This window comes from Astatotilapia calliptera, chromosome 17, assembly GCF_964374335.1.
Source record: "Astatotilapia calliptera chromosome 17, fAstCal68.1, whole genome shotgun sequence".
Taxonomy (NCBI): domain Eukaryota; kingdom Metazoa; phylum Chordata; class Actinopteri; order Cichliformes; family Cichlidae; genus Astatotilapia; species Astatotilapia calliptera.
The window spans coordinates 31,719,198-31,732,283 of NC_137438.1; the positions used below are offsets into that span (position 1 = coordinate 31,719,198).

The 13,086-nt window shown below is 40.0% G+C and overlaps 1 protein-coding gene across 2 annotated transcripts; it reads left to right on the forward strand.

Moving 5' to 3' along the window:
* The first annotated feature begins 759 nt into the window (after nt 1-759).
* Nucleotides 760-7,668, forward strand: lmod2b (leiomodin 2 (cardiac) b). Of its 2 annotated transcripts, none has more exons than XM_026147820.2 (6): nt 760-1,348; nt 1,845-2,321; nt 3,333-3,593; nt 3,681-3,896; nt 4,605-5,060; nt 6,623-7,668. In XM_026147820.2, exons 1-6 carry the CDS (start codon nt 1,073-1,075, stop codon nt 6,647-6,649), a joined length of 1,713 nt encoding a protein of 570 aa, XP_026003605.2. In that variant the 5' UTR covers nt 760-1,072; the 3' UTR covers nt 6,650-7,668. The 2 variants fall into 2 exon arrangements, with proteins under 2 accessions (XP_026003605.2, XP_026003606.2); XM_026147821.2 differs by having other exon boundaries at nt 4,608-5,060.
* The last annotated feature ends 5,418 nt before the right edge of the window (nt 7,669-13,086 follow it).

Consider the following 13,086-nt stretch of genomic DNA (forward strand, 5'->3'; position numbering starts at 1 on the left):
GCACAACCAAAAGAAAAGAAATCAAACGAAATCAATTCTTGCAACTGATATTTTTTAAAACCAAAACTTTTAAACAAAACGAGGTTTAGTATTAGTGGACATTAGTGAATGAAGAGACAGAATCTGTGGTGAGCACTCTACTGAATTTAAAGCCTGATTTCATGACCAGTAATACCCACTGTTCACCCCCTAACACAGCTTAATTTTCCTCTAGGTTTGAATTATTGGGAGGTATTGAAAGGTGGGATCTGAGGGAGAGCCCAGCCACCTTTTGAAGGAATCTCAGTGGCCACTACCCAAAACTTGTGGCTAATAAAATATATGTTACATTTTAGGTCCCATTTCTTTGGTGGGTAAACCAACTAAAGTTGGCAGAATTCAATATAAATAAGGCTTTTGTCCCTCACTCAATATGTTTATCTACTATTTTATGTGTTTATAAATTCATCAAGACTGGCATAAAAGAGAAAGAGAACTTTTTGCTGAAGGATATGTAGCGGCCAAGCCTGTGCCGTTTTTTCAACTATATGTCATGCGTCTTACTTCTTGTGTTGACTATATTCTGAGCCCAGTTGGCTATAAACAAAGGTTACAGACTACTACATTGACAGGACACATGGTCTCTGAGCTCACAGGCTTTTTGTGTCTCTGCCTCTCAGAGCAGCACCTCCCAAAAAAAGATGCTGCATCATGGTGCCTACACTTTAGTACGTTCCCCTCTGATCCCTCTCTTAAGGCCTGAACAGCAGCTGTGGAGATTAGAGAGGAGAGGCCACGGACACACACGGAGGATCTCCGTCACATAAACTCGGTTGGCCAGGACAGATCTGGTTCAGACTGGAGTGGGCTTCAGTGGCAGAAGACTGGATCCAGAATATGCCGACAACTTTTTTCTTTGCCATTAAGGACCTGAATTAACTTTGAATTTCTACTAGTTTCATAGTGGACCGTATCTTTTGTTGGAATTTCCAATCCCAAGCGTCTTCATTTTGGGGTCTACACCAGATCATAAGCAAATCAAGAACCGGCCTGTCTGCATTTCTGTCACTTCTGTGCTTATCACACTTTGGCCATGAGCTGTTTTGGGTATCGTCGAGAGCTGAGTAAGTATGAAGACCTTGATGAAGATGAGCTTTTGGCTTCTCTCAGCGCCGAGGAGCTGGCTGAGTTGGAAAAGGAGCTGTCGGACATCGATCCTGATGCCAATGTGCCCATAGGACTCAGACAGCGAGACCAGACAGATAAGACCCCGACAGGCACCTTCAGCAGAGAGGCCCTCATGAAGTACTGGGAGAACGAGACACGTAGACTGCTGGAGGATGAGTTAGGTGGAGCAAGTCCAAAACTGGTTAGTGTTAACATTTATTTTATTTTTATGTTTTGGTTCTGGTGTTCTATTAGTTTTGCTAAAGAACAGAGTAACTTAAAGTAACATTATTACAAATTCTTCTAGTAAGACGCTGTCCATATCACATGATCCTGCTAGCATTTCAAGATTTTATTAACTGTATTAGTCTAAAGAGCTTGGAAAGAAAAGCATCTGGACTTCTTTAGGTTGCTTGAAGACATTTCACCTCTCATCCGAGAAGCTTCTTCAGTTCTAAGGTCAAATGGTGGACAGTCCCAGATTTAAGTCCTAGCGGACTGTCCCCCAAGAGGGTCATGAACCCCCTGTTGATCCTCTACCTAGATCTGACCTTAGAACTGAAGAAGTTTCTCGGATGAGAGGTGAAACGTCTTCAAGCAACTTAAAGAATCCAGACGCTTTTCTTTCCAAGCTCTTTAGACTACGATGGTCTGGATGACTGAGAACCTTCACAGACATTAACTGTATTAAAATACAGGATGAAGAACAGGAGGAGGACTGTGTGACAGAAGAAACCAGTGAAGGAGAAGAGGACAAAGATGATGAAAATGAGAAGGAGCAAAAAAAGAATGAAAAACAAAGTGAGGAAGAAGAGGAAGCAGAGAACAGTGATGAAGAAGAGGAAGAAGAGGAAGAAGAGACGGAGAGTGAAGAAGAACCTGTAACAGAAGAGGAGGAAGAAGAGGACGAGGAGGAAGAAGAGCAAAATAATAAATCAAAACCTGAACCGTCAAAAAATTCAGGGCAGGTGACGTCGTGGGCCGAGAACCTAACCCTACTCAAGCCCCAGAGGGTGGAGCCTATTAGGCGGACTCCTCCTCCTCCTCCACCACCACCTGCTGACCCGAACACCACTGGAAACCCAACTGTAGTCGATGACGCTCTGCAGCGAGTGCTTAGAAATGACTCTGAACTCACTGAGGTTAATCTCAATAATATAGATGACATCTCACAGGTACAAATAAAATTCTTTCATAACAAACTAATTTCACAAAATATCTTCACCAACATGTCACAGGAAATGCAGATAACTATGGTTATGATAACAATAATAACAATTAGCTGCTGACTAAGAATTGCATGAATCACAACATTAGGTTCATTTAGGTTTTGATCCTTCTGTGTGTTGCTTCACTTGTGTTATCATAAGGCAATCAAACAAAACAGGTTTGCAATCAGCTCTATCGTGAGTTAAACAAATTTGTGACTTTGTGAAATTTAAATCTATAAGCCTTGTTTCCAAATCCAGCAGTTTTGCTCAACTTTTAGCTAAATTTCACAACCTGGCAGATGAAGAAACAGGAAGTTCTTTACAGGACACTTTGCAGGCCTTTTTAGCAAAAAGGAAAGAACTGAGCAAAATGCTAATCAGCTATCTTCCGATGATGACTACATTTTTTAGCAGCTTTTTAAATTTTATCCACATTAGCATCCTAGAAACGAAGTCATGAGATGATCACGTTAGTTTCCAAATTATTTCTCATTGACTAAAATAGATGCTTGCAGCTGTCACCCTGGCTGAGGCTGGCAAGTCCAAACCACCCATGAGATTCAGGGGTCGGCAATCGATTTTCCTAAGGAACCACATTAAAAACTGAATGTGTTGGAAGGTTTGGAGTGGTGTGGCTTTCCAAAACAGTCCCAGTTTCTCATGTGCTCTAAAATCGGTGTTTGATGTTAAAGCCATTCTGGTGGGTTGCACAATAGAAGCAGGAAAGTTACTCATACAAGTTGCGGCTAATTTTAGTATTGTTGTAACAGCAGCTTGGGACCAAGGCTTTGTGTCAGTGTGGTAAACACTGGCCTTTCTGAAGTGTCAGATGACTTCAGGAATGTCCTGGCGTCTATGTGGTGGTGGCAGTGCTGAAGGGAACAGAATCATATTATCTTTCACTTTTTATAATGCTCTGTGCTTCGAGGTTCTGATATGTCTGAAGAATATAAATACTAATAATTTACTTCTCAGGAAACTCTCATCCGATTTGCTGAAGCATTGAGGTCAAACACACACGTGAGAACCTTCAGCCTCGCAAACACTCGAGCTGACGACCACGTGGCTCTGGCCATTGCTAAGATGCTAAAGGAGAACTCCTCCATCATCAGCCTGAATATAGAGTCTAACTATGTGTCTGGAAAAGGCGTGATGGCTCTGGTTCAAGCACTACCAGGAAACAACACCTTGACGGAGCTCAGGTTTCATAACCAGAGGCACATGTGTGGAGGACAGGTTGGATTTCTTCCTTCTCATTCCTATTCTGTGTCTGTGCTGTGCTAATGACATCATGACATCATCATGAGCAAACACGTCTTGCAGGTGGAAATGGAGATGGTGAAAATTCTGAGGGAAAACTACACCTTGATCAAACTGGGTTACCAGTTCAACCTACCTGGGCCGAGAATGAGCATGACAGGGATCCTCACCAGGAACCAAGACCGCCAGAGGCAGAAACGGCTGCAGGAGCAGAGGCAGCAGCAGCAGAACCAGCAAGGGGCACAAGAAGGAGCTGTTAACCCCAGAACCACTGCACTGGTTTGCAGCTTTACTTTGTTTAGCTGGACAGCATCCCGCACCCCACTTATACTAAAATTTATACTGACTTTACTGTTTTCAAAGTTCTTATTTTTGTGAAAAGGAGTAAGATCTTCATCATAAATGTTAACTCCAGAGCTGACGATCACTCCAAGGTCATCGTTGACACCAAACTACAGAAGGAAAACTGGGGATGCTAGAATAATAAGGAAATTTAAAAGAGAATGTAAAAATTAAATAAACACAAAAATCTCCTGAAATCTCATTAAAATGTTCCCTGATGGCTTTATGATTTCAATCAGAAGTCATATTTAATAGGTCATGGTATTTATTTTGCAAATTATGTCCAATTTTAGAGTAAAATAAGCAATAAATCAGGGTATTGTTGAGGGTGTAGCTGCCTTGTTATTGATAAATTGCTATGTCATCAGTCTGCAGTGATGTCACAGTCTGATACTACTCATTTTCGACACCTAGTTCAAAAACAAAAAAACAACTCCCTTTTAAAAGTTGGACGTCACTAACCCCTGGGTGAATGAATTTTTGGCCATTTATTATATACGTATTTTTATTTTTCACAGTTCCTCTACAATGCTAAATGAACACCTGCTCAAACTTTAATGCGCACCCTTTCACCTGCACAGCTTTTCCAGAAATATTACTTTTTCTGTTTATCCATTTATTTGTCTATGCGCCTTTCTCTGCCAGCAGAGAGGAACGCCAAGTTCATCACCTTACAGCTCACCCAGGGCCTCTCCCTGGTCCTCACCTAAACTGCCCCGAAACGACCTGGCTAAAAAACAGACACCCCCTGCGCCACCTCCTCCCCCACCTCCACCCCCGCCTCCTCCGCCACCTCCTCCTCCACCTCCTCTCCCGCAGCAGGAGAAGAAAAAGCCCACGAGGATGATTGCAGAGGTTATCAAGGCGCATGAAGCGGGCAAGAAAAAGACGGTGAAAACAAAAGGGAAGAAGGGGAAGAAGGGGAAGGTGTCAGGCAATGATGAGACAAACGGCATCCTTAAGGAGCTCAAAAATGCCCTTAGGCCAGTGTCGGTAGAGAGGAGAGGGGAGGAGGGCAGCAGGCCATCAACACCAATGAGGTCAGCCCATGATCAGCTGATGGAGTCCATCCGCAATAGCAGCATGCGCAATCTGAAACGGGTAAGTGGTGTTAAATTGATGTTTTTCTAGCCCCAAATTTGCTTCTAATTACTAATAGTCACATTAAAAGTTGTAGCAGACTGAAACTTGATTATTTAGAAGTGCACTCAGCCAAACATTGTGTGAGGTTAGAGTGCTTCGAGCTTTAGTGTGAGAAAAGTTCAAAATTCAACACTCAAGCAGAAACACAAGCAGACGAGCAGAGCTCTTGAAGCAAAATTGCAGAGTCTCTCGAAAGCAAACTGAACAAGCGGGGAGTTTAATTTAGATGTGTATGACACAGAGTCAGCGGTGTCTGAGTCATCTCTGTGGCTGACATGCTATGTTCTGTCTGTAGAGGGTAGGCAGGCAAAAGGCTACTTGCTGCCATCCAGCACTTTGGCGTGATCACAACGCTTTTACAGCCAGTAAATAATAATGACGGCCAAACAAGTCAAGTATTTTTATCTTGAAGAGGCAGATTAACTGATATGGAGGAAAATATAATAGGACAAACAAGAGGGAACTGCAAATGAACCCATCTGGACTTTGTTTTTCTGCTATTATTCTGAGAGCTAAACTATTTTTACCTCCGAGAAAAGAGATGCTTTTGAAGCTTTATTACAGCTCTTCACATTGTTAGAGTGGAAAATTAGCTCTGCCCTCAGCTAGCAGGGTCTCCAAGTGTAGCTGTGAAATTCCAGCCACTTAATGCAGGTATTTATAGAAACTGTTGACTGAAACTTAGATAAAGACAGACACAACACCTTACCAGAACACAACACGGACCAGCAACACACATTTAACACATCTACTGACACCAGCGAGGACATTATGCACATCACTGATGCAATGCTCCAGTTTGTGTTAGTCAGAAATCATAATGACACAATGAAAATGCTGTATCCTGCTATTACAACTAGGAAAATAGTTCATCAATGGTAGCCAATGCGTCTGGGTGATGAATCTAATAGATGTAGCTAGCTAGCTTAGCATTAGACTGGGGAAGGGAGAAAACATTAGCTAATGTACAATAACAAAAATTTCATAAATATGTGAACCGATAAAATTACTTGTCGTCATGAGTTGACCCCTAGATTGCTTTAGATGCTAGCAGGTTGCCGCCATAGCCTATAGTGTGCGTGAAAAGACAGCAATTTGTCTGCAAACACTTGCTAACTACTTACCGGGTGGTGGCAAACCTTGAAAAAGTGCAGCGCAAACTGGAAACAGAGAACGTTCGCCTTCAAAGTAAAAGTTGTGCATCCAACAGATTATAAAAGGTGGTTTACAGTTTGCGTGGGACTCTTCACAGTTTCACTACTGCTTGTGGAGTAGTTGGCAAGTGTTTGCAGACAAGGTGGCATCTGCCATGGAAAACAGGCAATCTGGTAGTGACCAAAACAACTTCAAGGACGTTTTTGCCAAATGGTTGGGGAATAAACATTTTTGCCCAGGCATCCAACCACCGTGCTTTCTTGCTTGATTTGGGTCAAACAAAATGTCAGAGAGATGAAAGTCACGTGGTGAGCAGTAATGTGCATTAATACCTCCTAGCTTGATTATATCATTGTCTTTTCCAGGTGGAAGTCCCTCGTCATCTACGATAAAAGTGTCATAAAAGACATCATCTTGTTATCATTTGGATACTGATGACGATGGACTGACCGACGGTGGTGAATGATGACAGGTGAAAACTTGGGTTTTCTAAGGAGGCCGACGTGAATTCTTACTCATAAAAAATACACTGGAAATTTGCACTGCAATGACAGCTTTACATTTTAAAAATGTTGAATTTGTTTTTTTTAAGTATTCACAATAGGAATTAGGTACATGGCATTTGTATTTTAATTTGTGGAAGGAGTGAACTAATTTGTTTACTGACAAGTTTTCTAAATCGCTGTTTCCTTAACTGTAAATATGATTTGTTGTGGTTGAACTGATTTAAATATAGCTAAATATAGCCACCTGCTGTTTACAATACCACTTGTGGAAGGATGCAGACTCTTTTCTGACTCTTTGGTTTCTGGATGAGCTCCATTTGAAAGAAAGGGGTCAGGCTGTTAAAGGGAAGAATGCAGTCAGTCCCACGGAGCCACTGTTTTTGTGTTTATCAGTGAGTCAGCTTACTGGTCAAGCGCCACTGATGCATATTCCCACTTCAACACACTCACAATACACCCACTCAAGATAACACGCATTAAAGCAAGGCTTTTGCGCTCTTTGAACAATTCACAGTGCATGACAAGCGAAGAAACTACGCAAACAAGCATGATTAAAAATTTTATAATATCAAATAAAAACCGATGAGCCCCATATTTGTTCAGCCCGGTGAATGCCAGTGAATGGCACAGCCTATGACCAGTAGCCTAGCTTGGGACGACTAATGACAACTAATGTTTGCTAATGTTAGCCACCTTTAAATAACTTTTTGTAAGTACCAGCTGTTTTTTAGCAGTGTGTGCTGAAATGTATTTTTTGGATGTGTGTTACTTTCTAACAGTTGGTGTTTCTTTTAAGCTACACCGAGTTTCTCCAGAGGTTTTGGTTTTTGGATAAGCTGCCATTGTAAAGAAGAACGTGCTCTTCATGACTTGCCTGGTTAAATAAAGGTTCAGTTGACTCACTACACCATTTTGTGGTACAAAGTGGTATTGCACAAATGTCCAGGCCTAGTTCAACTTCAGCTGATATCACTTCAACTCAACATGCAGATGTTTGAGATATAAAGTTATAGAGCAGCTTTAGTTAACTTTGGAAGGTTTTAATCCTCTGAGGTGTAAGTCATCATAACCTTAACCTTACCCAATAAACCCTGTTGAATAGATTTTTTTTTAACGTTTTGAATAAGAAATAGAATAGATTTGACGCATGTCTGTAATTCAATTCAATTCAATTTTATTTATATAGTGCCAAATCACAACAACAGTTGCCTCAAGGCACTTTATTTTGTAAGGTAGACCCTACAATAATACATACAGAGAAAAAAACACCCAAATCAAATGACCCCCTATGAGCAAGCACTTTGGTGACAGTGGGAAGGAAAAACTCCCTTTTAACAGGAAGAAACCTCCAGCAGAACCAGGTTCAGGGAGGGGCGGGGCCATCTGCTGCAACCGTAAAAAGGATGATTTCTGTTTATCTTGATTTGAAGACTCGGGAGAGCATTTTAATAAAAATAAGAGGTGGCATCATGAAAGTAACAATAAATATTTTTAAATGCAGGAATTTATTGTAATCCTCCGTAAATTTAAAAGAATAATACTAATACAGTGCAAAAGTGGCATAAGTACATTCACCAGTCACTTTGCGAGGTATATCTGACATGTACTAGACTGAACTCCCTTTTAGAACACTGCCTCAGTTCTCAGTGGTATAGATTCAAAAACCTGCTGGAAACATTCCTCAGAGATTAATAGTCCATATAGATAGTCCATATTAACTGTCAGCATCGCACGGCTGCAGGTACACATCCATGATGCGAATCTCCTCTACCAGACCCCAGAGGTGCTCTATTAGCTTCTATCTGACTGTGGGGGCCGTTTTAGTACATAAACTCATTGTCATGTTCAAGAAACCAGATTATCTGAGCTTTGTGACATGGCAACAGTATCCTGCTGGAAGCAGCCATCACAAGATTGGTAGACTGGGGTCATAAAGGGATGAACAAAGGGCAGAATGGATCCATTCTTTAAGGTTGTTTACACCAGAGTCTGATCCTACCATCCGGATGGCGGAGCAGAAATTGAGATTCATGAGAGCAGCCAATGGGTTTTCCAATATTCTATTATCAAATTTTGAGAGCATCAGTTTCCTGCTTTTAGCTGACAGGAATGGTACCTAGAGTGGCTTCTGCTGTTATAGCCAATGTACTCCAAGTTTCAGTTAAATGCATGCAGAGATGCTCTTTTGCATTTGGCTGTAACAAGTGGTTTTTGAGTTACTGTTGCCTTCCTATGACCTCAAAGCAGTTTGACTATTCTCCTCTGACCTCTAACAAGAAGGTTCTCTCATCCAGAGAACTGCCACTCACTAGATGTTTTGACCTCTTTTGGGTTACTTATATTACCTCTCTTCCCCATTCTGATCCTCAGTTTGAACTTTATCAGGTTGTGGTATGCCCTGTTAGAGCAGTCACACTGACATGATAGTCAGGTGCTAGTGAGATGACAAATCAGAATGGAAAGAAGGAATGACGTGTCAAGAAGAAGATCATATGAGGTGGGGGATGAGAGTTGAGAGAGTGAAATCAAGAGACTGAGAATTGTGATCTATTAGTGTCAGCCATCCTAATCCTGGTCTTGTGTTTGTTTATATGTCTTGGAAGAGTTCCCCAACTCCTAAATCCACAGAACAGCTGTTCAAAGACAGCAGTGTCAGGCCCTGAGAGGTGGCAACGGCCAGAAAACTACAGATTTGATCAGGACCGACAGTCTCCAAAGCACCAGTCACTTGATCATTGGGTTTATTGTGCATCAGAAGGCTTAGGTTTCAACATTCAAGATTCAAATTTGCTGAAAAAATATGTTTTTTATTTCACATATAGCCACTGAGTCTGAAGACTTCTTCTCATTGGTGGAAGACAGGATGGAAGACATAAAACGTATTTCAATAAGCTCACTACATTGCACAAATTTGCACAAATGAAAGCTGCAGAAGTTGCAACAATAATCTAGATGTGAGAAGTCTGAATATAGTTAAACTGGGCTCCTATGGAGGGGACTATTTATACTGGAAACCATTCTATCAGTGGCATCCGATGCACAGCAGCTCAGTATACACAATACTAGCTAAGTGTCCTGCAGTTTAAAAAAAAGAAACAACTTCCTCTACTCAAGCACAGCACTTTGTCATGTCTGTCAAGCTGTAAATAGAGGCATTCTTCCATAAAAATCATCGATAAAGAGCAGAGACTTCCTGCTTGTAGATGCACTCAGGGTGGTCACTACACTATCCCATATGGAATTCTTGCCATGATTTTAAGGATGTACACTGGGTTTAATGCTCTGCAGAGAATTTTAAAACCCTTTTCTGAACCACAAAAAATGTTAAGCAGGCAAGTTTACATGTATCACATATTTTGCCAAAGCCACACATAACCCAGAGCTGTTAGGCCTCTGAGTCACAACATTCGGGTTGTTTGAAATATTAACATAGGCAGCTACTGCTGCTGTTAGAAGAGTACAGTTAACTATTACAATGATGAACTCCATTGATAAAATGTCAGTGGTGAGTCAGGGGTGAGCAGCATTTTATTTTTCGTAGGGTCAAAAGCTGACACACGTAGTGCCGAATTATGTTAACGTGGTAGATTATTTTACAATAGACTATTTACTATCGCAGAAAGGCTGACTGTTTAAGGAACACTTTTTAAAACACTTTTAGGTGTTATGTGCCAATTCTGATATCCCCGTGTTGGCTTTGTTCTATATCATTATAACAGTGTCGCTCCAGGATCAACTTACCAAGAAATTAGCTAATGGTTTTAGCTTTTTCCACCAGATCTCAAACTTATGACATCACAAGAACGTGATTGGTCAGTGGCTTTTAATCTTTTAATCTGGCTTTCAATGCTGAACCAACATTATTATGATATAGAAACAACACCAATACGGGGATATCAGATACACCGCATTTAGCTGTGCTGTCACTGTGTACAACAATCTGTGGGTTGATGGATGGGAGTATCAAATTTAACCTTTGATCAAGGAATTATATTGGCATAAATATAATTGAGTAATTTATCCAGTTTGTCTCACTGGCCAATGAACTTGCCCAACATCCTTTTTGTTTTTTCAATAAACTGGCTCAGGGTCATTGAAATACTAGTTACAGTGAAAGTGGTAAGGACATATTTAGTGGTCCTCTGCATTCACTAACTGAAAAATTCCATATTCAAAGGAAGAAAATGACATAATATCTTTGAAAGCATTCCCATTAAACACACAAAAACTTCACAGAAGTGCTTCTGCTTATATAAAAGCTTTTTCTCTCTTTGTGTGTGCTGGTCTCTGTGGAAGTAGTCTATCAAAGTAGGAGCACACTGATGGAAAGTGCCATACCTGCCCTAATCCCTTTCATAAGCTCACCAGAAGACAGGGAAGATAACAGACCAGCTGATGTGGCTATTTACTAAAAATAAATGACCAAAGCACAGAGCTGTTGTGGTCAATACATGTCTATAAATAACATGGAAAGGCCAATTATTATTTCCTCAGTCTTTCTTTCTTGTGTTTGTGTCTGTCTTGTGCGTGTATATAGCTTTCTTCATTTACTTAGAGTATAATGCATTTTGATATTCATCAAGTGGCACCAAATACAAAGAAATGCATGCTTAGATTTACAGACTCCTGTCAAATAAGGTAACACAGCCTCAATGGACTGGACTACTATTATCTTGTTACCTCACATGAGCTCATTCTGATCACAAGGGGAAAAAAAAAAAGTCTTATTTTTTTTAATTTTAAGAATCAACAGCTGAAATTCACAGTCAGGACTGCAGCCATATTTTGCCCTTTATTCTACCTGGGTCAGTAAAGGCTGTGATAATCCTCTGTCCAGCTGTTTCCAGATCTGTAGGTGATGGGACCTACATTCCTTGCTCACATTACATGCTGGACTGACAGGATTGTGATCTCCTTTCATTTTACCTCTTCATTATAGAAAAGGAATGCTACCATGTCTTGTGAGACCTACAACAAAAGATTTACCAGTGGTTTTGTACGAAAGGCAAAGATTGGAGGAGACATCCATTGTGACAAGATGTGAAGGTTAAAACAAACAACAAACATAGCAACGAGTCCAAATAACAAAATACGTATATATCAACCTTTTATTGGAGTGTACATTGTAAGAGTCATTATTCGTCCAGCCTTTTTGGTAAGACTTGGCATTCACAACGTCTTATTAACCGAGTTACCTACAGAAGCTAACATCAGCAAAACATGGCTAGTTTTTCTCCCAAGAAGTATCTTAGTATTTGACACAAAAAAAAAAAAAAAAAAAAAAGAGGTCAGTTAGAAAATCAAGCAAGTGGCAATTTGTCTCTCAAAGACATAATTTGAAGGAAATATTTGTTTTCTTAAACAGCAAACAGAAGGAAAGGAATTATAGTTTGAAAAGCTTTAAATGTTTTCAATCACAGTATTTTTCAAGAAACTTCACGCACTGCGAGTGTTGTATTGGCCTTTTTTTTTTTTTTTTTAAATTATCCAGAAACGTATTAGCAAAATTACCCAGACTGGAATGCTAATATGCTTTTTAAAGGTTTAATTACTAAACATGACAACTTATGACACAGCAACAGGTTTTAGATTTTTTTCCCCCTATCTTGGCGAGCGGTACTCCTCACCCTTACTTAGTTCGGTTCACGGTTTTCTCTGCCACGTTTATTGTTCTGGCATAAGCAGCTAGCATATGGTTAGCTAAACCATACCAATCAGTCTTCATGATGCTTCACTGATTATGTACAGGTTGGAAGTCAGGTTACTTCTATTTTTGAGGCCAAGGGTTTAATGTGTGCTATAAACATATGCTAATGGTTAATGTTTGCCAACAATAACAGAAAATATATTACTTTATGATAAATGTTAACATTTTCCATTTATGGCTGCTGTTAGAGCTAATTTTATAATACAGGGTTTACCAATACCTGTCATTTGTCACCATTGCTCACTAGTAGAAGTGACTTGCCTTCTTTATTTTCCATTATCTGTCATAATTTTGTTTAGCTTCTAAAGCCATTTTCTGCCAATGCAAAAAAAACAAACAAAAAAAACCTTGAAATTTTGAGATATATTTAAATCAAAATTTTGACAGACCCAACTTGAAATTTTAACTTGATTTGTAATTAAGATCTAAATTTGTAGGAAATAAGCAAGCTATTCCACACATTCAGGAAAAGATGGTTTGTGCTGACGGATAATTTTAACCATATCTTGCAGAACCTTTCAGACAGAAAGCACTAAAGGAAAACTTATCAACTGCTGTTTAGCAAAAGTTGTTATACAATATCACTTTACAGACAAACAGGTTAGAAGGAATTTGC

What these genes read in the sequence shown, in the direction of transcription:
- lmod2b (XM_026147820.2), top strand. Translation starts at nt 1,073, where the DNA reads ATGAGCTGTTTTGGGTATCGTCGAGAGCTGAGTAAGTATGAAGACCTT. An exon ending in GTGGAGCAAGTCCAAAACTG is followed by an intron (nt 1,349 to 1,844) that starts GTTAGTGTTAAC and finishes ATTAAAATACAG; the next exon opens with GATGAAGAACAGGAGGAGGA. An exon ending in ATATAGATGACATCTCACAG is followed by an intron (nt 2,322 to 3,332) that starts GTACAAATAAAA and finishes TTTACTTCTCAG; the next exon opens with GAAACTCTCATCCGATTTGC.